The following is a 25,518-nucleotide window of genomic DNA, read 5'->3' as shown; positions in this document are numbered from 1 at the left end:
AAGATCTTGGTTCTCTCAGCTACATTCTTGGTTTAGAAGTCATATCCACCGATGATGGCATCTATCTCTCTCAAGCTAAATATGCTTCAGATCTTCTTGCTTGAGCCAAACTTACAGATAGTCGCACTGAGTCTACTCCTCTTGAGCTTAATGTTCAATTTACTCCTATGGATGGCACTGTTTTGGATAATCCTACTCTTTATCGACAGCTCATTGGAGGACTCGTCTACTTAACTGTCACCCGACCAGATATCGCCTATTCGGTTCATGTTCTTAGCCAGTTTTTGTCGGCTCTTCGTACTACTCACTATGCGGCAATTCTTCACATTCTTCGTTACATCAAAGGCACCCTATTTCATGGCCTTTATTTTTCTGCCCATTCATCTTTATCCCTTCAGGGTGATACTCAGATGCTGATTGGGTTGGTGATCCCACTGATCGTCCTTCCACTACTATTGTTTGTTTTTTGGCGACTCTCTCATTTTCTGGCGAGCTAAGAAGCAAACATTCACTGCTTGATCAAGCACAGAAGCTGAATATCGTGCTCTCGCTGATACCACTGCTGAAGTTATCTCGATTCGTTGGCTTCTTGAAGACTTGGGTGCTCCTTAGTTATCCCCAACTGATGTCTTTTGTGACAACCGCAGTGCTATTCAAATTGCCCATAATGATTGTTTCATGAACGCACTAAACACATTGAGATTGACTGTCACTTTATTCGGCAACGTATCCTTATTGATGCTGTTCGTCTCATCGCTGTTGGCACACTAGATCAGACTGCTGATATCATCACAAAGGCTCATCATCCGACTCATTTCCGGACTCTATTATCCAAATTCAAGATGGTATCCTTAGCTCCCACTTGAGTTTGAGGGGGGATGTTAAGAGAATAATTAGAATCAAATTAGATCAATTAGTATCATTTGTATTTATATAGCGTATCTGTATATTAATTGTAGGATTCTATGCTTTTATTACTTTGATTCTTCTAGTAGCTATATATACCCCTTGTACATTGTACTAATTCTCAGATTGTATAATACACAAAACACTTTCTTTAGATTGCTCTCTTGTTTCTAACAGTGAAAGAGGTACAGAAGAGGAAAAGAGGTGATACATTGGTGATGACAATTGTGAATTTGTGACGATGGCAATGCTGGTAGTGATAGTGATAACGAGGAGGATATAATGATAATGATGTGGTGTAGAGTAAGGGTTGCCAATAAAGAAGATTAAGAAGAGAATATAGACCAAGATGTGTCCATTCATTATGTGGTTAGTGATTCACTAATAAAAACTGAGTTAAAAATAAATGTGGTGTATATTTATTAATTTTAAAGATGTAATTGATAAAATTAAAATTTTATAAACCATTTAATTGCATAAAATTTCATTATTATTTTGTAATTTTAATATTTCATTATCATTTTGTAATTTTAAGTGGCAAATGATATGTTTTTGACAAATTCATATTTTATAATTGTTATTCAAATTCTATAATAAAATATAGGTTTAATTATTTTGTTGGTCTATATAGTTTTGTGAAATTTTTAATTAAGTTTTTATACTTTTTTTTTTAATTGAATCTTTGTACCAATTTTTTTTAATTAGGTCTCTACACTTTTTTATCCTTTTATTTGGGATCTTGTACCAATTTATTTTTTTTAGTTGGATCCCTATACAATTAAGCCAATTACTACTAAAAATGATCTAATTAAAAAAATTTTATTATAAAGACTCAATTAAAAAAAAAAGTATAGGGACCTAATTAAAAATTTTGCGAAACTATAAAAAAAAACCTAAAATATATCATAACAGTTTATTCAATATTGATTAGCGGTACCTTTATCTCCTAAATATTTTTTTAATATATGGTTGATGATAAAATAATATACCGTGATAAACAGAATCAATAGTCAATGGCGTTTTTTCGCCGCCGGGAAAAATATATAAGATTGTTAAAGAATTGGTCCGAGACAAATTAATGTATAAGATTATTCATTTGACCAAAATTGTTGGTGTAGCACATTATTACGGTAAAAAGTTTTGCAAAATGAGCAGCAAATATAAATATTTATAATAATAAGTTGTTTTACACTGCAATAAGTTACTAACAATATTTAAAAATTCATTTCTTTATGTTTGCATTTTATTAAAATGTTTTCCAAAAATTTTTTTTGTGGAAAGTGCACATAAAAGAGTAGTAATAGCAGTAGCGGCTAATCAGGCAAAGAATTGGGCACCGATTCCCATTGAAAGAGAAGGTGTCGGTCTTGTCTGGTAGCCTGATAGGGCGAACAAACAGGTGGTAATTTTCATTTTCTTCTTTTAATAATTAATAAAAAATAGTTCACACCTATATAAAATATTAGAATAGTTATTTAAATACAAAAATATCTTTAATATTTTATTCCAATTATTTATTTTTTGATAAAATAATTATTCAGATTAATTTTAAAAAATTTTAAAAATAAATATTTTAATTTTTAAAAAATTAATTATTAATTTTTAATATTTTTTCTTCAAACTAATAATTTTTCGTAAAAAAATTATTATTATTATTATTTGTACAATAATACTATACCATAATATTTTGTATATTTTAAACAAAAATAATAATAAATTTATTTATTAAATTTTTATGTATATATTTATAATATAAATTTAGTTATGTCTCAATGAAAAAAATATTAAAAATTTATATTAATTTTTTTTAAAATTAAAATATTCACTTTAAAATTGTTAAGACTGATTTAAATAATTATTTTATTAAAAAATAAACTGAAAATTAATTTATTTATTAAAATAAAATTTAAAAAATTAATCAGTCCGGTTTTAAAATTTTTGGGATTATTTAAATAATTAACCTTAAAAATACATTATATATACATACATAGGCGCATAACGTTTTTACTTATCCATATTTCCCATTATCATAAAAAAAATATCTATCTCTATTCCTTCTTCTCTTCTGTTCTCTTCTCTCGCTTAGGTGCGGCACCCAAGAATTTACGCGAGAAATGGAACAAGGGAAGCAGGGAGTGATGGTGGCTAAGGTTTTGCCTCAGCACCTTCAGAACCCCATTGAACAGCTCCAAGGTCGATTCAAGGAGCTTGAGACCCGCTTCCGAGTATGGCTCTCGCGCCAGTCCCTTGCCGTCGAGGCGGCCGTAGTCACCACCACCAGCGCCGCCCAGGGTGCCGCCATAGGCGCCTTCATGGGAACACTCACCGCCGACTCCGCCGCAACTTTTCCCACCCCTCCACCTAACGCCTCTCTCAACCCCCAAGCCATGGCATCTCTCAAGCAAGCTCAGGTTCCTTTTCCTCTTTCTCTCTTTTAGGGTTCTAAAATCGTTGCTTTTAATTTTCCTACCCGGTTATCCTTAGTTGACTTTTTCAATCTAGGTCCTTTTATTTGTTGGGAATTTAATGGTTGAATTTCAATCTAATGTGTAATCATTCATTCATGTTGACTTAATTAAGTAGGCCAAGGTTTTTCCTTATGGAATATGAAATCTTTAGGTTTTTCATAGAGTTCTTTCTAGAATTGTTGTGTGCAAGTAACATGATTTTGTTTAACTCTGATTGTAGGCTCTTTCTGGAGGTCCTCTAATTCAAGCTCGTAACTTTGCTGTCATGACTGGAGTCAACGCCGGTATTTCGTGTGTGTTGAAAAGGTTAAGGGGCAAGGAAGATGTTCAGTCCAGGTGAGATTTCACATAAGCTCTCTCGTTATTTTAGTGACACTGGCTCAATAAGCTTGTACCTAAAGTTATTTATGGGTGAAATGATACTAGCCTTACTATGGAAAATTGGAAAGAATATTTTTGTTCTGGGAAAAGTACATAGCAATAAATAATTAAGTATCGCCCAATTCTGAATGAGTGAATAAGTGAATTTTAACTTTTAAGCTGTCCATTTGTCATTCTTCCCAAATTAAGGCAAATTCAAATGTCATCAGATTGCCCAAAGGGGGCTAATTAATGATGATGATGATGATGATTTGTTAAAGTTGTTCAGTAGATATTTGTGTGTGTTTTTGGTTAGAAACTTAGAATACTATATTGATACTAACTTAGATACTCTTGTGGCTTCAAAATATTTGCTAAACTAATTCTAGAGAAAGTGTTCTTGGCCTAAATGCCAAAGTTTTAAATTTCGTTCAGACATAGGGGTGAATGTATATAATGTATTTGAAGGTGTTTTTGATGCTGGTGTTATAATAAACTTGCCAACAGGACAGACATCGACCATTAGAGTCGATGAAATGGCTCTTTCAAGGAGACCATTTGTTTAGCTGTATGTTTTCCCCAACGAAAGCTTTTTATTTATGAATAATGCTATATGACCAACAAAATTTATCATTTTTGGCCAATACATGGCTGAAAAGATATTTTTATACGTGATATCCAAAAAATATGGTGTTGTCTTCACTAAACCCTAAATACTAAATTCTAAACCCTAAATCCTAATAGTATAAAAATAAGATGTTGACCATTTGGCTTATATCGATAAAAAGTGTTGGTACCCTAACATTTCTCTTTATTCGTTTCCACTTGCTTAATGGTTCTCAATTTTTTTTCCCTCTGGACTTCCTTATTGAAATAAATCTTATGTAATTTTCAGCATGGCGGCAGCTTTTGGTTCTGGGGCCATGTTTTCATTAGTGAGCGGCATGGGTGGACCAAACCAAGCAGCAAATGCCGTCACTTCTGGACTTTTCTTTGCACTTGTTCAGGGTGGACTTTTCCAGGTGGGTGTAAAAATAAATGTATCTTTTCTCTTTAGTTGTGCAAGAAAATATGTCTTTACAAAGGTTTGTTCTGGTCTTTGTTTGTTTTCTATCTCTTCGTGGGTACGATTTTAGGGATAACTCTTGTTTAGGCCTGGTGGTTGTGATCCTACTTGAGCTTCAATTTTTTGTTTTATAGTTGTCTTTGTGGTAAGTTAGATTTGCTTGCCTAAGTTTGCAGATGTTATGTGTTATGTAGGTTTATATTTGGTTTATCCTTGGAGCATGTATATAACTATTCATTAATCATGCAGATAGGACAGAAGTTTTCTCAACCACCTGCTGAAGATATTCACTATATCAAAACAAGAAGCATGCTGCAAAACCTTGGCCTTCAGAGTTATGAGAAGAATTTTAAGAGAGGCTTGTTAACAGACAACACTCTTCCTTTACTCACTGATAGGTAGGAAGTTCAGTCAAGGCATAATTTTATTTTTTTTACCTTCTTTTTTTATTTTTTATTTTTAACCAAGTTTTTTATTTTTCTATGATGTGTTTCAGTGCTCTCAGAGATGTAAAGATCCCTCCTGGACCCAGGCTTTTGATTCTTGACCACATAGAGAGGTATGGGTTTCGCTTGATGGCTTGAATGTAGCCATACACTCACAGTACTATTCCTTATTCCTATGCCTTTCATGACACGCCTAACTGCTGCTCTTTTTACTTTCAGGGACGCAGATCTGAAAGAAAAACAAGGAAGCCGGCGTTGATTTCTTATGAGTAGGAGTTAGCTATCTCCTCCAAAGTTTTAGTGGTTAATAACAGTTGAGAATGATAGTAGGAAGTTTGTGTTTCAAATGAATTTTGTCATTTTTGTTTATTATGCTTTCTATTCCATTGTTGCAGTGTGTACTTTAATAAAATTTGCTCATCTAATCAAATAACTTAAGTTGCTAGAGGTAAATGGAGTGAAAGTTGATTATGGGGCATGAATGATAAACTCCAATCGGTCGAGAAATTGTTGCCATTGGTTGTAACATGTAAGTTCTAAAACTTGTTCCTCGAAATGAATACTCAGTAGTGACGATAATAGACAATGATATTTTGAATAGCAAGAAACCGTGTTACAACGTACAAAAGAATACTAGCCAACTAAAAACTAGCACATCGAGATGTTTTTAGACTCGGTGATTATAAGATCAATGGAGAAAAACATTCGGTTTATGTTTATCAACGATATTACTAGTGATATAAATTGTATTTAAGTGGCAACTTCATTCAGAGTTGGCTTTTGAATTTTGATCATGGTATTATGACCTGGTTTTGATTTTCGAGCTCTACTTGATATTTCAACTATTTAATGTGTGTAAGCCACTGCTTAGCTAAACAGTGCGATAAGTTTTCTTGCACTGTAGAAATTTAACAATAAGAATTTAAGAAATTTAGAATGATATTGAACAAATTTTCTTGTACTATAGAAATTTAACAAGAAGAATTTAGGAAATTAAGAATGGCTTGGGTAACACGTGTCATACTTGTTAAGGGCAAAATTTTAAGAAAAAGTATTGGGGAACAACTTATAATCACTCAAGTTTTAACAACTATAATTAATATTTATTTTTTTTATTAAAAATAATATGTTTAATATGTTAATGATCAACATTAATTACAAATTTGAAAAATAAGAGTTGCCAAATTTAACTTCACATTCACGTAGTTTGCATCAAGGAGTACCAACCCTAGGCTCACGATCGCATCCCCACCCTTCTTCAGTGTTGTCGCTATTGTGGTACTTGCGCCGTCGTCGTGCCGCCGTGCAGACCGATCAAACGCGCATCGCTAGTTTCCGACTTCATTTCTAATCCAACCTGTCCTGTCAACGAGAAATTCAACGTACACACTGCGATTGCATCCCAACCCCACCCTAGTTGTCGTCGTCTCGTGCATGCGCCATCAGGGGCGCAGGTAGGTATAAACAAAGGGGGGCAATGGCCCCCCCCCCCCAAAATTTTAGCTTTTATTCAAAAAAAAAAAAAAGTCAGATCCCCTTTTTTTATTTCTCAGCCCCCCTTCTATTTTTGTTCTATCTTTTCCAACCTCCCTCCCCCTCTCACTTTTAATTTCTACAAAACCCAGCCCAATAGTCCATTCCCTATCCCCTTTTCTATTTCCCAATTCTTATTCCTTTTTTATTTCCCAACGTCACTAATCAGTTCCCCAATCCCCTTTTTTTATTTTTCAACATACAACCGGTCTCTTCCTTTCCCTCTTTTCCCACCTTGGCTTTCAAAAAATTTAGGTAACAACTTTTTCTATTCTTCTTCTTCTTTATCTCTTTAATCTTCTTATCTTTTACAATTTTACCTTTTTAACTCTTATTTTTTTTTGTTTTTTGCAGATTAAAAAAAAAGAGAGTAGTTTAACAAGTGATTTTTCACTCCTCTTTCTCAAAAAAGGTTCTATTTTTATTCTTTTTTATATATTTAGTTATTTACTTAATTAGTTAATTTATTATTATTTGTTAATTAAGTTTATGTTATTATATGTTAGTTTGTATATTTAGTTTTTTTATTAGTTAACTATTTAATTATAATTTTATATTATTTATACTAGGATGTTAGTATTATTGTTCTGAATTTTAATATTTTATTTTAAATTAAAATATAATTTTTATATTTTATAAAGATTTAGACTGTAATTTATACTTTTTGCTAAATATATTTTAAATTATAGGAACTTATTTGGCCATTTGAATTATGAGTAAGTTCAAAACCATTGATACATTTTTTAAAAGAAAAGATCAAGAGAATGAAGATGCTTCTACTATTACTACTCCAATACTTGAGGGGTCATCAAATTTCATTACTTCAAGTTCTTCATTGAATAGCTCAAAGCGTCCACGACTTCTTCCAAATCAACTGGATGTTTTTCGTTTGGAAAGAGATCCTGGAATGCGACCAATGATTTGGAAGTTTCCTCCAAATAAAAGAGATGAAATCCGTCGGGCTTATATTAAAGTTGGGCCAAATCAGCTAATTCTTGATAATTATCCATTTTCTGGTGATAAAAGTCATCGTCGCTTTCAAGCTTCATGGTTTAAATTGTTCCCATCTTGGTTAGAATATTTTATAGAAGATGATGCTATATATTATTTTCCGTGCTTTCTTTTTGCTAAGGAACCTTCAATCAATACGGGTTCAAATGCTTTTATTGAGAATGGTTTCAGGAATTGGAAGAAAGTAAATAGTGGAAAAGAATGTGCTCTTTTGAATCACATTGGCAAAGGTCCTAACTCATTCCATCATAAGGCGCTGAAATCATGTGATGATTTGATGAAACAATCACAACATATTGACAGACTTCTTCATAAGCAAACATCAGAAGAGATTGAAAAGAATCGAATTCGACTAGGAGCATCTATAGATTGCATTAGATGGTTGACATTTCAAGGTTGTGCATACAGAGGACATGATGAAAGCCAAAGTTCAAGCAACAGAGGTAACTTTTTGGAAATGTTAAAATTTTTGGGATCTTACAATGAAAGAGTGAAACAGAATGTTTTGGAAAATGCTCCAAAAAATGCTAAGTATACTTCAAATGATGTCCAAAAAGAAATTCTACATATTCTTGCTACTAAGGTGAGAAATTCAATTAGAGAAGAGATTGGAGATGCCAAATTTTGTATTATTGTTGATGAAGCTAGAGATGAATCTAAAAAGGAGCAAATGGCCATTGTTTTGAGATTTGTTACTCTAGATGGTTTTGTTAAAGAGAGATTTTTTGATCTTGTGCATGTCACTGATACTTGTGCAACAACTTTAAAGAAAGAATTGATTTCTGTCCTTTCTCATTATAATCTCCAAGTTGAAAATATTAGGGGTCAAGGGTATGATGGTGCTAGCAACATGCGGGGTGAGTGGAATGGTTTGCAAGCTTTATTTCTTAAAGATTCTCCACAAGCATACTATGTGCATTGTTTTGCTCATAGGTTACAATTAGCATTGGTGGCAGCTTCAAGAGAGGTACTTCAAATTCATGAATTTTTTACTCAATTAAACTCTATTGTCACTATTGTTAGTGCTTCTTCAAAAAGACATGATCAATTACAAGAAGCTCAAGCAATTGAAAATGCAAACTTGGTTGCTCAAAATGAATTAGAAACAGGCAAAGGTGCGAATCAAATAAGCACTTTACAAAGAGCTGGGGATACTCGATGGAGCTCTCACTTTAATTCTATTTGCAGTTTGGTAAAAATGTTTACTGCTACTAATATTGTTCTCAATATCATTGAAGACGGGACAACTTATGCACAAAGAGGTGAGGCTTATGGTGTTAGTAAAATATTATTGTCATTTGAATTTGTTTTCACTTTGCACTTGATGAAAGAGATTATGGGAATCACTAATGTTCTTTGCCAAGCACTGCAACAACAATCTCAAGATATTCTTAATGCAATGCATATTGTTTCTACATCAAAGTTACTTCTTCAACAATTAAGAGATGGTGGATGGTGCAATTTTCTTGCAAATGTTAAAGATTTTTGTGAAAAACATGAAATTGAAGTCCCTAATATGAGTGCACAATATGTTTTTGGAAGAGGTCGATCTCGTCAACCAAGTGTGACAGTTGAGCATCATTATCGAATAGATGTATTCTTGGCAACAATTGACTCTCAAATACAAGAGTTGAATAGTAGATTTAATGAGCAAACAATAGAGCTTTTGACTTTGAGTTGTGCTTTGGATCCTAAGGACAATTTCAAATCATTCAATATTGAAGAAATCAGCAAGTTAGCAGAGAAGTTTTATCCCCTTGACTTTCCTTCTAATGAGCTAAATATTTTGAAATCTCAGTTGCAACATTATCAGCATGATATACCAAATCATTTGAAAGGCATTGGTACACTTTCTGAATTGTGCAACAAGTTGCAAGAAACGGGAAAATCAAGAACTTATCACATGGTTGATAGATTAATACGTCTTGTTTTGACTCTACCAGTGTCTACAGCAACAACAGAAAGAGCTTTTTCAGCAATGAAAATTGTTAAGACAAGACTCCGAAGTAAGATGGCTGATGAATTTCTTGCAGACAATTTGGTCATCTATATAGAAAAAGAATTAGCAGCTATTTTTGACACAAATTCAATTATAGATGATTTTGAAAATAGAAAAAAACGTCGAATAGCCTTTTCATGATACAAAACTGTAAGTAGTAATTTTTATATATTATTGTCTTATTTTGATTGAGATTATATATTTATTTTTTTTTTAATTTTATCAATAGAAATAGTAATATAAAATATAACACCGCCCCCCTAAATAGTTAGCCTAGCTCCGCCCCTGTGCGCCATCATCGTACCGCCAAACGGCTCGCCTAAACGAGCAGCAATGTGATCAGGGGATTCTCGTGGAGCCATAGTGTTTCACATTCATAGGAGCAAGGTGCAGTTGTTGACGCTGAAGGCAGTTTGAGAGTGTTGCGTCAATGGAACCATCAATTGGTGAAGAAGGATTGTATGTCACTTTCTATGATATGAGTGATCACTCTAATTGCATCGAAGTCAATGTCCCGTATTTGAGTGATGATGATACTCAACATGTAGATAAGGTAAGTGGTGGTTTAGTAGTATAATTGGCGTGGATTTTTTTTTATACTAGTCTGATGGTACAACTTTGATATATGATGTGTTTTTCATGGATTTTTGTTATGCAAGTTGTATGTTTAATTGCAACTTTGTTTAATTTTTTTTTTTGGAGGTATTAAGAGGGATACTCTTGTTTATTATTTGATCTTCTGTAGTAATTTAGTGGATTTTTGTATGTAAATGATTGGATTTTTTTTTTGTTTTACATTGGTGTTCTCAACGAATAAGTGGATGTTGGAAGAGGTTTTTGGGTGTTGAATAGAGGATGCTTATATCTTTATGTTATACATTTTTGGGGATTCGCTTAGCTATATTAAGTTGTTTTCGATTGCTGGTGGAAATTGTTATAAATGTTATTGCGTTGAAAAATGATGATACAGAATTGAGTCATAAGGTGTGAATTGTATTTTATTGTTATTATAATATTAATGGAATCAAATTTTTAGGTGTGTGTGGCATTGAATGTTATTTTTTCTGAATGATTTGCAGTTGCCGGATCATACTGGCATTCACCTAGAGAAAATCTCCTACGTAGGATTGCGATTTGATTCGTTGTAGTGGGCACAGGAATTCTATTTGAATTATGCAAAAAAAGTTGGGTTAGTGAAGAACTGAAGATTGATGGTTTAGAAGTTATAGTAAACTCTCGTTGCAAGTATAGTTACTAAACCAAGCAATCAACCTTTCTTACAAAAGTTTTGGTTGTCACAAGTAACAAACCCCTTTAAAATTGATAACCGAGTATTTAAACCTCGGGTCGTCTTCTCAAGAAATTGCAGGGAGGTATGTTCTTATTATTGGTTATGAGTTTTGTAAATTGGAGTTTTGAAAGTAAGGAACCAGTATGTTGAATGATAAGAAGAATAAAATAAATAAATAACTATAAAATAAACTCTTGGCAAGGTATTAGAACTGGAAGTCCTATCCTTATCAATTGTGATGAGAATTGGATTTTAATCCCACTTTATTAACCTCTAACTATGAAGATAAATCAAGTGGATTAATTAGCTTAATCCTCAGGTCCTAGTCAATTCCTATGGAAAGACTAGAGTTATTGGAGCAACCCCTAATTTCAACCACTGCTTTATTTGACAGCTCAAGCGTTACCAATTACTTAACCAAAGCCAAAAGAGAGAATTCTAAATTAAATCAAAAGCATTCATGTAAATAAAGTAAAGCAAAATTAAATCTGAAAATACCTCAAATTGCATTAATAAAAGAAATCAAATCTAACATGAATATTCATAAATTAATTGGAAAAATAAATAAAAGGAACATTGAACCTATGATTGAAGTTGTAAGTTGAAATAATAAAGTTGAAATCCTAATCCTAAGAGAGAGGAGAGAACATCTCTCTCTAAAAACTACATCTAAAACTAAAATTGTGAATTATGAGAGCTTCCTTATGAATGGATGCATTCTCCCACTTTATAGCCTCTAATATGTGTGTTCTGGGCTGAAAACTGGGTCAAAAACAGCCCAAAAATCGCTCCTAGCAATTTCTGTTACGTTCAGGTCGCGGGAAGGTGACGCGGAGGTGTCGTCCACGCGTTTGCGCGGATTGCAATTTGCAGATACGACGCGGGCGCGTCATTCACGCATTCGCGTCGCCTAACGTCGGGGCAGCTATGGCAAATTATATATCAAATTGAAGCCCCGGACGTTAGCTTTCCAACGCAACTGGAACCGCATCATTTGGACCTCTGTAGCTCAAGTTATGACCGTTTGAGTGAAGAGAGGTCAGGTTGGACAGCTTTAGCAGTTCCTTCAGTTTCTTGTATTCCTTCCATTTTTGCATGCTTCCTTTCCATCCTCTAAGCCATTCCTACCCTGTAATCTCTGAAAATACTTAACACACATATCAAGGCATCTAATGGTGATAAGAGAGGATTAATATTAGCAATATAAAGGCCAAAGAAGCATGTTTTCAATCATAGTACAAAATCAGGAAGGAAAACATAAAGCATGCGATTAGTGTGAATAAATGGGTAAAGAGTTGATAAAAACCACTCAATTAAGCATAAGATAAACCATAAAATAGTAGTTTATCAACCTCCCCACACTTAAACATTAGCATGTCCTCATGCTAAGCTCAAGAGAAACTATAAAAGAAGTGAAGAGGAATGGTAGAATGTATGAAATGCAACATATCTTATATGAATGCAACTACATGCAAAATGTTTCTACCTACTTGGTTAAAAGTAAATAAATCTTTCAAGAACAAATATGAATTGGATTTCACAAATTCAAATTACAAAATAGAGTACAAATAGACTTGCAAGAAGAAAATAGCTCATGAAAGCCGGGAACAAGGAATCGAGCGTCGAACCCTCACCGGAAGTGTATACACTCTAATCACTCAAGTGTTTAAGGTCCGACTTTCTCAATTATCTACTAACCTTGCTTTCTAAGGCTTGCTCTTCATCTAACAATCAACATAAATTTAATGCACAGATACACATATCAAGAGGTCTTTTAAGGGTTGTAATGGGGTTAGGGTCAAGGTAGGATTGTATTTGGGCAAGTGGACTAAAATCTGAATCCTTAATTAACTTAAACTTTTCCCACCTAACTTAAGACAATCCATGTAATCAAAATACAAAACCTAACTATCCATTAACCATGTTTTCCACATATTCATGCATTCTAATTTCAAGTACAGTACATATGCATTGCTTTCACCACTTACTTTGGGGCATTTTGTCCCCTTTTTTTTTTACTATTTGCTCTTCTTCTTTTTCTCTTTTTCTTCTTCTTTTTTTTCTTTTTTTTATATTATATTTTTTTCTTTTATTTTTTCAATGCATATGATTAAATTATTGGATGCATGAATCATGTTCTAAACATTTCTTTTACATTTTCAGAAAATTCTAACAAACTCAATTCTCAAACCAAATGTTTCCGAATTCAACTTTCCCCATACTTAATTCATGGGTACTCTCACTAGTCTAAACTAACCAAGGATTCAAATTAAGGACATTATTATTTTTCGCTTAGAGTTAATGATGTGCTAAAGTGAAGAACAAAGGAGTATAATAGGCTCAACATTGGTTTGCAAAGAATAATGAAAGGGTAAGGCCATATGGGTATGTAAGCTCAGTGAAACAAAGGCCTCAATCATGTAAGTGTATGCATACATCAAACTATGGAAATATAGAATTAAGCAAGACAAAGATCACAATTTTAGAGAGAAAAATACACACCAAAAATAAAATATTGGTTGGTAAAATGCAACTTATTCAAATAGGCTCAAAAATCTCACAAGTTTTGTGTGTTCGAGCTCTAAACCATGTTCCAGTATAATATTTCTTCAAACAAGTGTAACATTAAATTTTATTCAAATTAGTGAAATGCTCTTAAAAGGTTTCTTGAAAAAGAAAATATTACTTCAACCAAGTGGTAAAATATGCACGAAATCAAATAATCATGCAATCAAACATGCAAATGTAACAACTAACAAGGAAAATAAACCATTGGTGTTGAGATAGAAGAGTGACTAACCCATGGAGATCGGTATCGACCTCCCCACACTTAAAGATTGCACCGTCCTCGGTGCATGCTAAGATGTGCCAGTAGACGGGTTGCTTCAACTGTCATTTTTCTCCAAAGATTGTGCAGGTGGACTTGTTTGTCTTCCCATTAAGAAGCTTTTCCTCTCCCTTTGTGGTGGCCATCCTGAAAGAAGAGGGAAAAAAAGAAAAGTAACCCAAAATAAAGATAGAAAATAAATAAAATATAGGTGTTAATGCCAGATAATAAGGGTCTCAATTACATGGTAGCTATAACATGTAAGTGAGAAAATAGTAGAAGTACATGGCAAATCAAGAGTGCAAAAATTTGCAACAATAGGGAAGAGAGTGCAAGACAATATAAATTCATGTCAATGCAAAATTAATACAAATATCATAAAAGATTAGCATTTGACTTAAATAATATTACCCAACAGTGTAGAACAAGTCACTGAGCATCAAAATAATACCAGAAAAGACACAACAGTTGAATATGAACAAGTGACACCAATGGGAAAATATTAATAAATTTAGAAAAGAAAAGAAAAATATGCACAAAATTAAAATGTAATGAATGAAATATGCAAATAAAGTAAGTAAAATAGAATGAAGGTGAAAAGGAATGAGAAGTGAAAGAAATAAAGTAAGAAAGAAAGAAGAAAAGATAGAAGAAACTAGGATTAGAAAAGATAAGAAAAATAAGGATTTGGAGAAGAAAAGATAAGATATTTTGGCTGATCTGGATATTCTGTGCGCCACATGTGACGCAGACGCGTGGGTGACGCGGTCGCGTGGTGCGCGATAAGGTCAGGTGATGCAGACGCGTGGGTCACGCGATCGCGTGACCAGATTTGTGCGAATGGCCTGAGTGCAGCCTCGCGGTCGCACAACTCTCTGTTTGAAACTTGGTATTGCCAAAATCCAGGGTGACGCGGTCGCGTGGTCGACGCGATCGCGTGAGTGGCCATCATGGGGATATGACGCGGACGCGTGAGCCATGCGTCCGCGTGGTAAGGCGTGTGCGATCAGCACCAGTCCAGCACCACTCTCGCACAACTTTCGGTCGTGCACCCTTTCTTACGTCGATTTCCAGGTCACGCGGCCGCGTGAGTGACGCGGACGCGTGGGAGGTAGGTTCCCCATGTGACGCGGACGCGTCAGCGACGCTGTCGCGTGGGATGATTTGTGCTAAAGGCACGCCTCCAGCCACGCTACCGCGTGACTCTCTGTTCGATTTCTCTTCTTCACAATGCACATGTGACGCGGACGCGTCAGCGACGCTGCCGCGTCGCGTGCGTGCTTGCTTTTTTTTTTTAATAATGCAGTATGCAGAATGCAATGCTAATATGAATGTTCTGAAAAATTCCAGGTTCAATACAATAAAATAAAATAAAACTCGAAAATAAATAAAACTAAATAAAAATGAAAAAGGAACGATCATACCATGGTAGGTTGTCTCCCACCTAGCACTTTTAGTTAAAGTCCTTAAGTTGGACATTTGGTGAGCTTCCTGTTATGGTGGCTTATGCTTGAATTCATCCAAAAATCTCCACCAGTGTTTGGAATTCCAACAGCCTCCGGGGTCCCAAACTAGGCACGTAAAGCCTTTGAGCAGCTTCAAACAGATTCTTAGGCTCCCGGGGTGTTGAATGTCAGAACAGATTCCAGGATCCCAAACCTTGCTTTTGCACCCGTCTTCTTGTTGATCATCATGATTCCATCCGGGTGGCAAGCAATCTGAATTCTCACTAAAGCGGCCAAACAACTTCCTAGACCCATTCAGTTGAGCTTTACACCAACCCTTGCATTTAAACTTTGAGCTTCCAACCATAATGAACCTTGCAGGACAATTCTTACCACTGACCATCTTCCTCTTTCTCTTTATGCCACAAAGAGCTCTAAGTTGACCATCCGTCTCCAGTAGCCCATATTCAAGTGGAATTAGAAAGCTAAGGGATATGAATTTTACCCACTTAAATGTTGTGAAGGATGATGGTAACTTAGGGGGAGGGGTCTCCAATAACTTCGGCAAGGTGATTTTCAGCTCCACTCCCTTGTGCTCTTCTTTGACAACTTCCACCTCTTTGCAAGCTTCTTCAATTTTAACCTCTTCCTCTTGGTAGCTTTCTTCCAGTTCAATCTTTTCTTCATTGCTCACCAAGGGCATGAGAGGCTGTGCTTCTGCTTCTTTAGTCTCCATTTCTTGATCAACCTCTTCCAAGTCTTCAACCATGGTATGCCTTGGAGGTTGTAACCCTCCTCAACATTAATTTCAATTGCCTTGGAAGGAGGTTCTATAACCTGACTTTCCCATGGAGGTTCAGCATCTCCTAAGTCTGCAATCAATTCTTCTTCTTCGATAATTTCGGCTTTCTCCACTTGTTCCAGTACAAAGTCATGCTTCTTACTATCCACTGGAGTTTTTAGTATCTCCTTCATGCTACGTTCTTCATTAGATTGTCCACATGAAGCCATGGGGGTTCCCTGAATGTCCGAACGTTTGGAAGGTAATTGATTTATTGCTTGGTCCAGCTGGCGAAGGGTTGCATTAAGTCTGTCCATTGCTTCCTTGAAACGCTCTGTTGAGTCTTGAGGTGATGGATATGGACATGATACATAGGGAAGTGGTGGTTCTTGATATGGTTCATATGGCTCATAAGGTGGTTGGTATGGTGGATAAGGGTTAGGATCATATGAGGGTATTTGGTAGTAAGGGGCTTGTGAGTATGGTGGTCCAAAACTATTTTGAGGAGGTGGTTCATTGGCATATGATGGAACTTGCTGGTAACTATAAGGGAGTCCACCATATCTATTGCATTGGCATGCATTGTAGGATGGTCTTTGTCCATGGTATCCTGGAAGGTGTTGTTGCCTAAAGGGTTGATCAGATCCTCTTGGCTCCTTCCATCTCTGATTGTTTTGACCTTGATGCATGTTCCTGTTATAACTTCCATTCCTTGCAACAGCATTGGAACCAAACTCAAAGCGATGGGGGTGAGAATTCATAATAGCAAATAAAAATTAAAAACGAAAATAAAAATAAATTTTAAATTAAAAGGTTATTGAAATTAAAATTTTTGAATTTGAAAAATTAAATTTTGAATTTTGAGTTTTTAAATTTTGAATTTTGAATTTTGAAATTTAAAATTTTGAAAATTGAATTTTTAAATTTTGAATTTTGATTTTTGAATTTTAAAATTTTGAAATTAAAATTTTGAATTTTGAATTTTTTATTTTGGAAATTGAATATTGAAATTTGAAATTTGAAATTTGATTTTTGAAATAAGATAAGATAAGATTTTGAAAAAGATATGATTTTTGAAAAATATTTGAATTTTGAAATTTAAAACTAAGATAAGATAAGATAAAAATTTTAAAATCAAAATCTGAATTTTTTTTTATGGAAAATTCAAAAATTCAATAAAAATAAAGAGAAAAGATATTTTGGAATTAAATGAGGAAAGAGAAAAAGAATAAAATGACACCAAACTTAAAATTTTTAGATCAAAATGAAGAAAACAACTAAGAACAACTTGAAGGTCAAGATGAACACAAAGAACAACTTTTTGAAAAAAATTTAATAACTAAATAAAAACCAATAACCTCTTAATTTATGAAAAAGCAAAAATAAAAACAAAAATAAAAACAAATAAACAAGTAAAAAGCAAATATTTACAATAACCAATAATAAGGCACACGTTTGCAATTCCCCGGCAACGGCGCCATTTTGAAGAACTAAAGATTGATGGTTTAGAAGTTATAGTAAACTCTCGTTACAAGTATAGTTACTAAACCAAGCAATCAACCTTTCTTACAAAAGTTTTGGTTGTCACAAGTAACAAACCCCTTTAAAATTGATAACCGAGTATTTAAACCTCGGGTCATCTTCTCAAGGAATTGCAGGGAGGTATGTTCTTATTATTGGTTATGAGTTTTGTAAATTGGGGTTTTGAAAGTAAGGAACTAGTATGTTGAATGATAAGAAGAATAAAATAAATAAATAACTATAAAATAAACTCTTGGCAAGGTATTAGAACTGGAAGTCCTATCCTTATCAATTGTGATGAGAATTGGATTTTAATCCCACTTTGTTAACCTCTAACTATGAAGGTAAATCAAGTGGATTAATTAGCTTAATCCTCAGGTCCTAGTCAATTCCTATGGAAAGACTAGAGTTATTGGAGCAACTCCCAATTTCAACCACTGCTTTATTTGACAGCTCAAGCGTTACCAATTACTTAACCAAAGCGAAAAAGGAAAATTCTAAATTAAATCAAAAGCATTCATGTAAATAAAGCAAAGCAAAATTAAATCTGAAAATACCTCAAATTGCATTAATAAAAGAAATCAAATCTAACATGAATATTCATAAATTAATTGGGAAAATAAATAAAAGAAATATTGAACCTGTGATTGAAGTTGTAAGTTGAAATAATAAAGTTGAAATCCTAATCCTAATCCCAATCCTAAGAGAGAGGAGAGAACCTCTCTCTCTAAAAACTACATCTAAAACTAAAATTGTGAATTATGAGAGCTTCCTTATGAATGGATGCATTCCCCCACTTTATAGCCTCTAATCTATGTATTCTGGGCTGAAAACTGGGTCAAAAACAGCCCAAAAATTTCTCCCAGCGATTTCTGTTATGTTCAGGTCGCGGGAAGGTGACGCGGAGGCGTCGTCCACGCGTTCGCGCGGATTGCAATTCGCAGATACGATGCGGGCACGTCATTCACGCGTTCGTGTCACCTAACGTTGGGGCAGCTATGGCAAATTTTATTTCAAATCGAAGCCCCGGACGTTAGCTTTCCAACACAACTGAAACCGCATCATTTGGACCTCTGTAGCTCAAGTTATGACCATTTGAGTGCAGAGAGGTCAGGCTGGACAGCTTTAGCAGTTCCTTCAGTTTCTTGTATTCCTTCCACTTTTGCATGCTTCCTTTCCATCCTCTAAGCCATTCCTGCCCTGTAATCTCTGAAAACACTTAACACACATATCAAGGCATCTAATGGTGATAAGATAGGATTAATATTAGCAATATAAAGGCCAAAGAAGCATGTTTTCAATCATAGCATAAAATCAGGAAGGAAAACATAAAGCATGCGATTAGTATGAATAAATGGGTAAAGAGTTGATAAAAACCACTCAATTAAGCATAAGATAAACCATAAAATAGTAGTTTATCAGTTAGTCATTAAGATTAGGAATACCAATTTTTGACAAGACAAGGAAGGAATTAAGGATACCTATTAACTAATCGATACATTGCAATCGGAAAGGTTATTGGGAGTCTCGAGTGAAGGCAGCATCTCGGGTAAAAAAAATAACAACCACGAGATATAGAGCAAGGATGTACGTGATGTTGGATAGGAAAAAAGATAATTGGATGGTGTCAAAATTAGAATTGAAGCATATCCACCCATGTTCTGCTAAGAAATCGGTCCATTACCACAAGTACAAAGAACTGACCATACATTCCAAGTGTGTGATTGATGACAACGATGAGGCTGCATATGGCCTAACAAGACCTACCTCACACTGGCAAATGATGTTAGTAGGTCGTCGAATTTGAGTTACTCAGAAAAGGACGTGAGGAATTACATTACAAGCAATCTCCACTGTCCTAATGATAACGCGGATGTTAAAGAAATCTTGAGCTATTTTTTGCGAATGAAAGAGATCAACTCGAATTTCTTTTATGCAGTAGATATCGACAAAGCTAACAAGTTTAGGAGTGTGCTTTGGGTAGATACAAGGTGCAGGGCGTCGTACGAATATTATAGAGACATGGTGTCGGTTGATACAACATGCATGAGAAATAACTATGTGTGTGTTTGTGTCTCTAGTGAAAGCTTTTCTGTTTTGAAATTATCGCGAGTTCTTACTTGTAGCTATTTTTCTTGCAGGCATGGACTACCGTTTGCATCTTTTGTTGGTGTTAGCCATCATGAGAAGTCCACTCTACTTGACAATGCTTTGCTTGGGAATGAGTAAATCCCTAACTTTGAGTGAGTATTCACGCAACGGGTTAAATGCATGGGAACTGCCCCACAAGGTGTCATCACGAACTAGTGCAAGGCCATGTTTGGTGCTATTAGGAATTTCTTTCCAAATACTCGTCACCGATGGTGCATATGGCACATATTAATGAAGATACCGGCTAAACTCAGAGGATACACTCGGTACAGAGAAATACATGCTAAAATGACTGCCATTGTATGGAATGCTTGGTCTATGAAATCTTTCGAGAAGGATTGGGCTGGATGAATTGAGGTCATAACAGATGACTATCTATATCAAGTTTAGTTTTTGTGTTACGTTTTGTCATGTGCTTGTATGCTCTTTTTGGGGAGTAGATTCTTTGTAAAGCCTTTTTCTGATTATACTAGATTTTTGGTTCCATTTTCATCGGATGGATTATAACTCATTTGGATATTTTATTGGATATCTCTTTTTCATGTTCGATGGATGTTTCTTTTCCTAAGTCAATAGATGTTTGTGATGATGTAGCTAAGTGTTCATGATAGTGCTTTTCACATTTTTGTTTTTGTAGACCTTTATGACGATCGACGAATATGGGTGGTTGTGTACTAAAAATATAAACCTTTTTTGTACATAAATAATTTTAAGAATGACCTACAATATGGTCAAACAAGAGTCAAGTTCCTCCTAAAGGTATTGGGTAAAAGGATAGAACCCAAAAAGAGCACCTTGAGGAGTTGAATTTCTCTTCAGTGTGAACTAAATTGGTGGAAATGGATTGGTTGGATTTGGAGTGTAAAGAGTGTCATCTAGTTGAAAGAAAACCAAACAAGATGTCCCTTCACTAATGTCACATGTCATAAGCTTTAGTTTAACTTGTGAAAATCAACTTCCTCCATTGAACAGTTGAAAAGACTTGAAGTGACGGGAATATCCAAAAATATTTAGGATAAAAAGAGTAGGTCTAACATCAGACTATAACCATTGGATAATAGATTTCTTTTTCATTATGATTTTACACTATAAAAAGACCTCAAACCACCTCTTTAAGGGGACCTTCGACTTTCTTTTTAGATTCTGAAGCTGAGAAGCTAAAAAACCCCATCTTTTTCTCTCCCCAAAATTTCTCTCATTGTTCTTCATTTCATTCATCACCTTCACAAGTAAAAACTGGCATTCAGGTGTTCCATCAAAATACTCGATAACCATTAGCCAACCCCTGTCCACTTTAAATAAAGCACATTCATCCTCTTGTGACATTAGTGGAGGTCTCAACACTTGTTCTCCACCTCTATTTCTCATTATTAGTTCTTGTATTGCTTATTTGTCATTAATAGAAGTGTTTTTCTCATAAGTATACTTGTCTCGAATCTCTCATCTTAACCATTATTTTTCACTTAATCTATTTTTCATAAAACTTACTCGAATCAATGTGTTTCAATATTTTTCCAAGGTAAATTTTGGACAGATATGAGGAGTACTCAAAGAGTGAAAGTATGCACGCTTTTTACGGGATTTTAACATTCCAACCGTGGATTGGTTCAGTTCGTGCATGAGTATGATAATGTGCTGGGAACAAGGAGCAAAAAGAACTGGAGGATGATGCTACAGACTCTAAAGGAGTTATTCCCTATTCATCCAGCTATACAATTGAAAAACAATTTCAACAGGAGTACACAAGCTCTATGTTTAGGGAAGTCCAACAGGAATTCAAGAAAAAAGGCAATTGTTTATTTTGACACAAGAGGGTGATTCGTTTTGTGTGGACGTGGATGAGCGATACCTACTTTTTGGGGAGTCTAGGTACTGCACCAACAGTGTTGATTTTGACCCTTTAACACATAAGGTTTGGTGCGAGTGCAACATGTTTGAATCAAGAGGTATACATTGTTGCCATTACCTTGCTGTGTTTTCATATTACAGAGTAGATATAGTATCATCTTGTTATGTTCTTTCTCGATGGAGCAAAAATGTACCGCGCAAGCACACTTACATCAAGAGCAACTATGTCGTATCGATCGGATGAAAGCCATAACTTATTCAGAGGATTGTGTTCATATTTCTTTAATGTTGCCCAAAATTTCGTGACCTGTAACGAAGAAGCGGCCATGTTGCATTCGGCTCTTGATGATGTCAGAGCCAAGTCAGTTGATTATCATGCCAACTTGGGATCCAAAAGTGTTGTTGGTACACAGAACAACATGGCCACACAGTATGAGTGCGTGGTTAGTCCAGACGACATTCAAGGTCTTTCAAAAGTGGCAACTAAGGGTTGGTCGATATCGAAGAGGTTTGGAGCTAAATTGGATAGATCGATCAAGAAATATATACAAAGAAGAAAGAGAAATACACCTTTAATATGTGTTTAGCATTAGTTAATTTTGGATTCTTTGTTGATATGGATTTATGGATGAAATTGACTTATTTACCTTTTGCATGATGATTTTTTTTAGGAAAATGATGTAGCACCTACTCGAAATGTAGTGGTCAATTCTATTGTTATAACGAATGAATTATAAGAACATAGCGGATTCGTGTCTTTGTTAAACTCGTTTGGAAATAGTTTGAAGAGTTTTGATTAGGAACTTGTAAAGATAAGTACTTTGGTTTTTGGATATTTTCCTTTTTTTTTATACAGAAAACTTAATTCCTTAACTATTCTAGCCGCCTTTAAACATTAAAAATTAAGGAAAAAAATATTTGGGTGTGGCCCGTTTGTCCAAAAAAGAAAAAAAAAGACCAAAAAGAAATTGCTCCCCCTCCCAAAGAATAAGAACGTTTAGGGTTTTTGCGTTTTTCTCTGTGGCTCACTGGAAACTCGTTCGGCACCTATTCATCGTCCTCCAGGTATTCCTTCCCTCTCCCTGTTGCCAATTCGTTCGTGTTCTGTTATTTCATCGTTTATTTCTTCAAATATATTGTCTCATTGTAACGTAGCTTTTTCTCATGCGATGATTTTCTTGTCAAGTCCTAAATGAGTAGCTGGTACTATCGTATGTTTGTACTGTCAATGTTTATTCTGCGGAAATTACGAAAATATTTGCTGTAAAGCTTCGTAGCACAAGATCTGATTTTTCGGTATATTATTGTTGTTTTGTTTCCCTGTACAGTGAAGAAGAGATTGCTCTTTTTTCCTATCAACAAGGATGTCTGGGTATGTTCCATTTTATTTATCTCATGTCTTATTTATTCAATTTTCTTTCCCGTATGGTTCTTAATGCCGTGCTGTTGTTCATATTATGCTTTGCATACTGCTTGCAATCTAATTGACTTGAAAACTCAACACGATAAACTAATTTTTAGTATTGGATCAGAATTTTTTTTTGGGTCAATATATGGAAAATTTGGGACATAATGGAGTAGCATTTTTTTCTTCAAATTGACACTCTTGACGGGGAATATAGGTTTTTTTTTTCCCTCTGTTCATAATCATGAATAAATAGTTCTGTCAATTTAACTTCATCCCTTATGGAATTGGCTTTAAAAGTTAAGTCCCACATGATTTGATTAGTCTTTTGCATTGTATTTTTTTAATTCTCTATGTGCTAAGTTAGCTATTTTAGGTTGTTGTAGTTATCATGATTCTTCTATTTGTATGTTGAGTAGCTTACCGGCCACCGCTGACAAACCATTTCTTTTATTTGATTAAGCTACTATTTTGGTCTCCAAAAGATTCAATTTTTGACAAAATGGTCTTTGAAAGAAAAATGACATTTTGATTCTCCAAAAATATCCCAATTTGCCAAAATACTCCAAATATAGGGAGTGACACAGTATTTTGCAAGCCTAATTAGAAAAACGAGATTTCTCCATTTTTCAAATTTATTGGTTTTATGCTAAGTGAATTTATTTTGGGCCATTATTCTTTTGTGAATGGTAAAAAAAAAAAAAATTGGGAAAAGGATTCTAGAGATTGAATTTTTCTTCGATTATTTGTATGTACTTTCTAAATAATTTTTCAAATGTTCCAATAAAAAGTTGAATCAAATGCACGGGCTATTTGCCACTTATGGAGAAAATAGCTTATTTTGTCAAACTGAAATCATCTCTGGGGAGCCAAAATGTCATTTTTCTTTTCTCTTTCAGAAGGGTCATTTTGTCAAAACTTAAATTTTTTGAAAGCCAAAATGGTAGTTATTTGATACCCTTTTTTATCATACTCTTAATCTGCAGTGAAGAAGGTCCTGTTGTGGCAGCTGAGCCAGCAGCTCCTGCCATTGGCGAGCCAATGGATATCATGACTGCCTTACAGCTAACACTTAGGAAGTCACTTGCTTATGGTGGTCTTGCACGAGGCCTTCATGAGGGTGCCAAGGTGATCGAGAAGCGCACTGCTCAGCTCGTTGTTCTTGCTGAGGATTGTGACCAACCTGACTATGTTAAACTCGTCAAGGCCCTTTGTGCTGAGCACAATGTTAGTTTGCTGACAGTTCCAAGTGCAAAGACCCTTGGAGAATGGGCTGGGGTAAGTCTTTGAAACTTTGTTCTGCCGTGCAATTCATATCCTCTCAAACTTCTGTCTCCTTAAATTTAAATAAATCTTTTCTGCCCTCCTTGCAGTTGTGCAAGATTGATTCGGAAGGAAAAGCTAGGAAGGTAACTGGTTGCTCCTGCGTAGTTGTGAAGGTATCATGTTTTTCTTTGCTTTTGTGCAATTCATATTGTCTCTTGCTTCTTTATTATTATTATTATTATTATTATTATTATTATTATTATTAAACTATTCGTTCCCTGTAGGATTTTGGAGAAGAACATGAAGCCTATAATGTTGTCCTTCAGCACGTTAAAGCTCAATGAGTAGTTGCAAATTACATAGTTTGTGTTGGGCTTCAGTTTGGGATTTTTTCATTAGGGTGAATTTTGCGTTGTATTAGGGATTTGAAGTGTGGAAAATGCACGTGCCCATTTAATTCTGGTTTATCGACTAATTCCATAACTTATTTTGAGTTAACGACTGTTTTGGTAATGAAAGTTTTTGTTTAAAATCAAAATCGTTCTTTTTTTTCAAAATCATTCCCAACTTCATAATTATTTTTAAAATGATATTTTTTACTAAAATCTTGATTTTTTGGATAACATTAATAAAAATAATTATAAAACTAAAAAAATGAAAAGAGAAAACAGAAAGAAAAAGAAAGCAGAGAGAAGCAGATTTGACCGTTGAGGAGAGGGGCAGAACGGAGAGAGAGATTGCAAGAGAGGAGAGCAAAAAGGAGATAGAATTCATCAAAATAGAACAATATATCATCCATTTGATGGGCACGGTAGTGACAATTGAAAAACCCATTTGGGTGTTCGTCTTTGCCAGAAAATGACAAGATTGAACTCAGGGAAGCTCTTTGCGCTCTGAAAGGCGGGACAATAGAAAACGGAGTAGGTTTTTCAAGTTATGAAAACCAATGTGATAGTCATGGTGGTGGAGGTGGTGTTGAATTGGTTAAGAACAATGTTTCCGTTTGGTGTGACTGTGTTGGGAGAGAATTGGAAGATGGTTGTCGTCAAGGTGTGGCTGATTCCCAGATGAATGGGGTCTCCTCTTTGTTGAAAATGAAAGAAAGTGGGGTGTTTTTGGTGTTGGAATGGAAAGAGGAAAATAAATATTGGAAGAGAAGTGAAGATAAAGGTGGTCAATTTGGAAAAATTGTGA

The 25,518-nt window shown here is 34.7% G+C and overlaps 3 protein-coding genes across 3 annotated transcripts; all 3 read left to right on the top strand.

Annotated features, from left to right (window-relative positions):
• The first annotated feature begins 2,906 nt into the window (after positions 1–2,906).
• On the top strand, positions 2,907–5,699 carry LOC107623612 (Mitochondrial import inner membrane translocase subunit Tim17/Tim22/Tim23 family protein). The gene is made up of 6 exons (XM_016325943.3): positions 2,907–3,317; positions 3,595–3,710; positions 4,630–4,756; positions 5,050–5,198; positions 5,297–5,359; positions 5,466–5,699. The coding sequence occupies exons 1-6, from the start codon at positions 3,021–3,023 to the stop codon at positions 5,503–5,505; spliced, it is 792 nt and encodes a 263-aa protein (XP_016181429.1). The 5' UTR covers positions 2,907–3,020; the 3' UTR covers positions 5,506–5,699.
• Positions 5,700–7,491: 1,792 nt separating this feature from the next.
• On the top strand, positions 7,492–9,930 carry LOC148581224 (uncharacterized). Its single transcript, XM_088492331.1, has one exon. It carries the CDS (start codon positions 7,492–7,494, stop codon positions 9,928–9,930), a length of 2,439 nt encoding a protein of 812 aa, XP_088348457.1.
• A 12,486-nt stretch (positions 9,931–22,416) lies between these two features.
• On the top strand, positions 22,417–24,862 carry LOC107623958 (small ribosomal subunit protein eS12z). The gene is made up of 5 exons (XM_016326370.3): positions 22,417–22,718; positions 22,982–23,025; positions 24,045–24,336; positions 24,432–24,497; positions 24,609–24,862. Exons 2-5 carry the CDS (start codon positions 23,018–23,020, stop codon positions 24,666–24,668), a joined length of 426 nt encoding a protein of 141 aa, XP_016181856.1. The 5' UTR covers positions 22,417–22,718; positions 22,982–23,017; the 3' UTR covers positions 24,669–24,862.
• The last annotated feature ends 656 nt before the right edge of the window (positions 24,863–25,518 follow it).

This window comes from Arachis ipaensis, chromosome B10 (genome assembly GCF_059453495.1).
Source record: "Arachis ipaensis isolate K30076 ecotype BB chromosome B10, ASM5945349v1, whole genome shotgun sequence".
NCBI lineage: Eukaryota > Viridiplantae > Streptophyta > Magnoliopsida > Fabales > Fabaceae > Arachis > Arachis ipaensis.
Note: the sequence above shows the minus strand (reverse complement) of the source record. Positions and strands in the feature narration are given on the sequence as shown.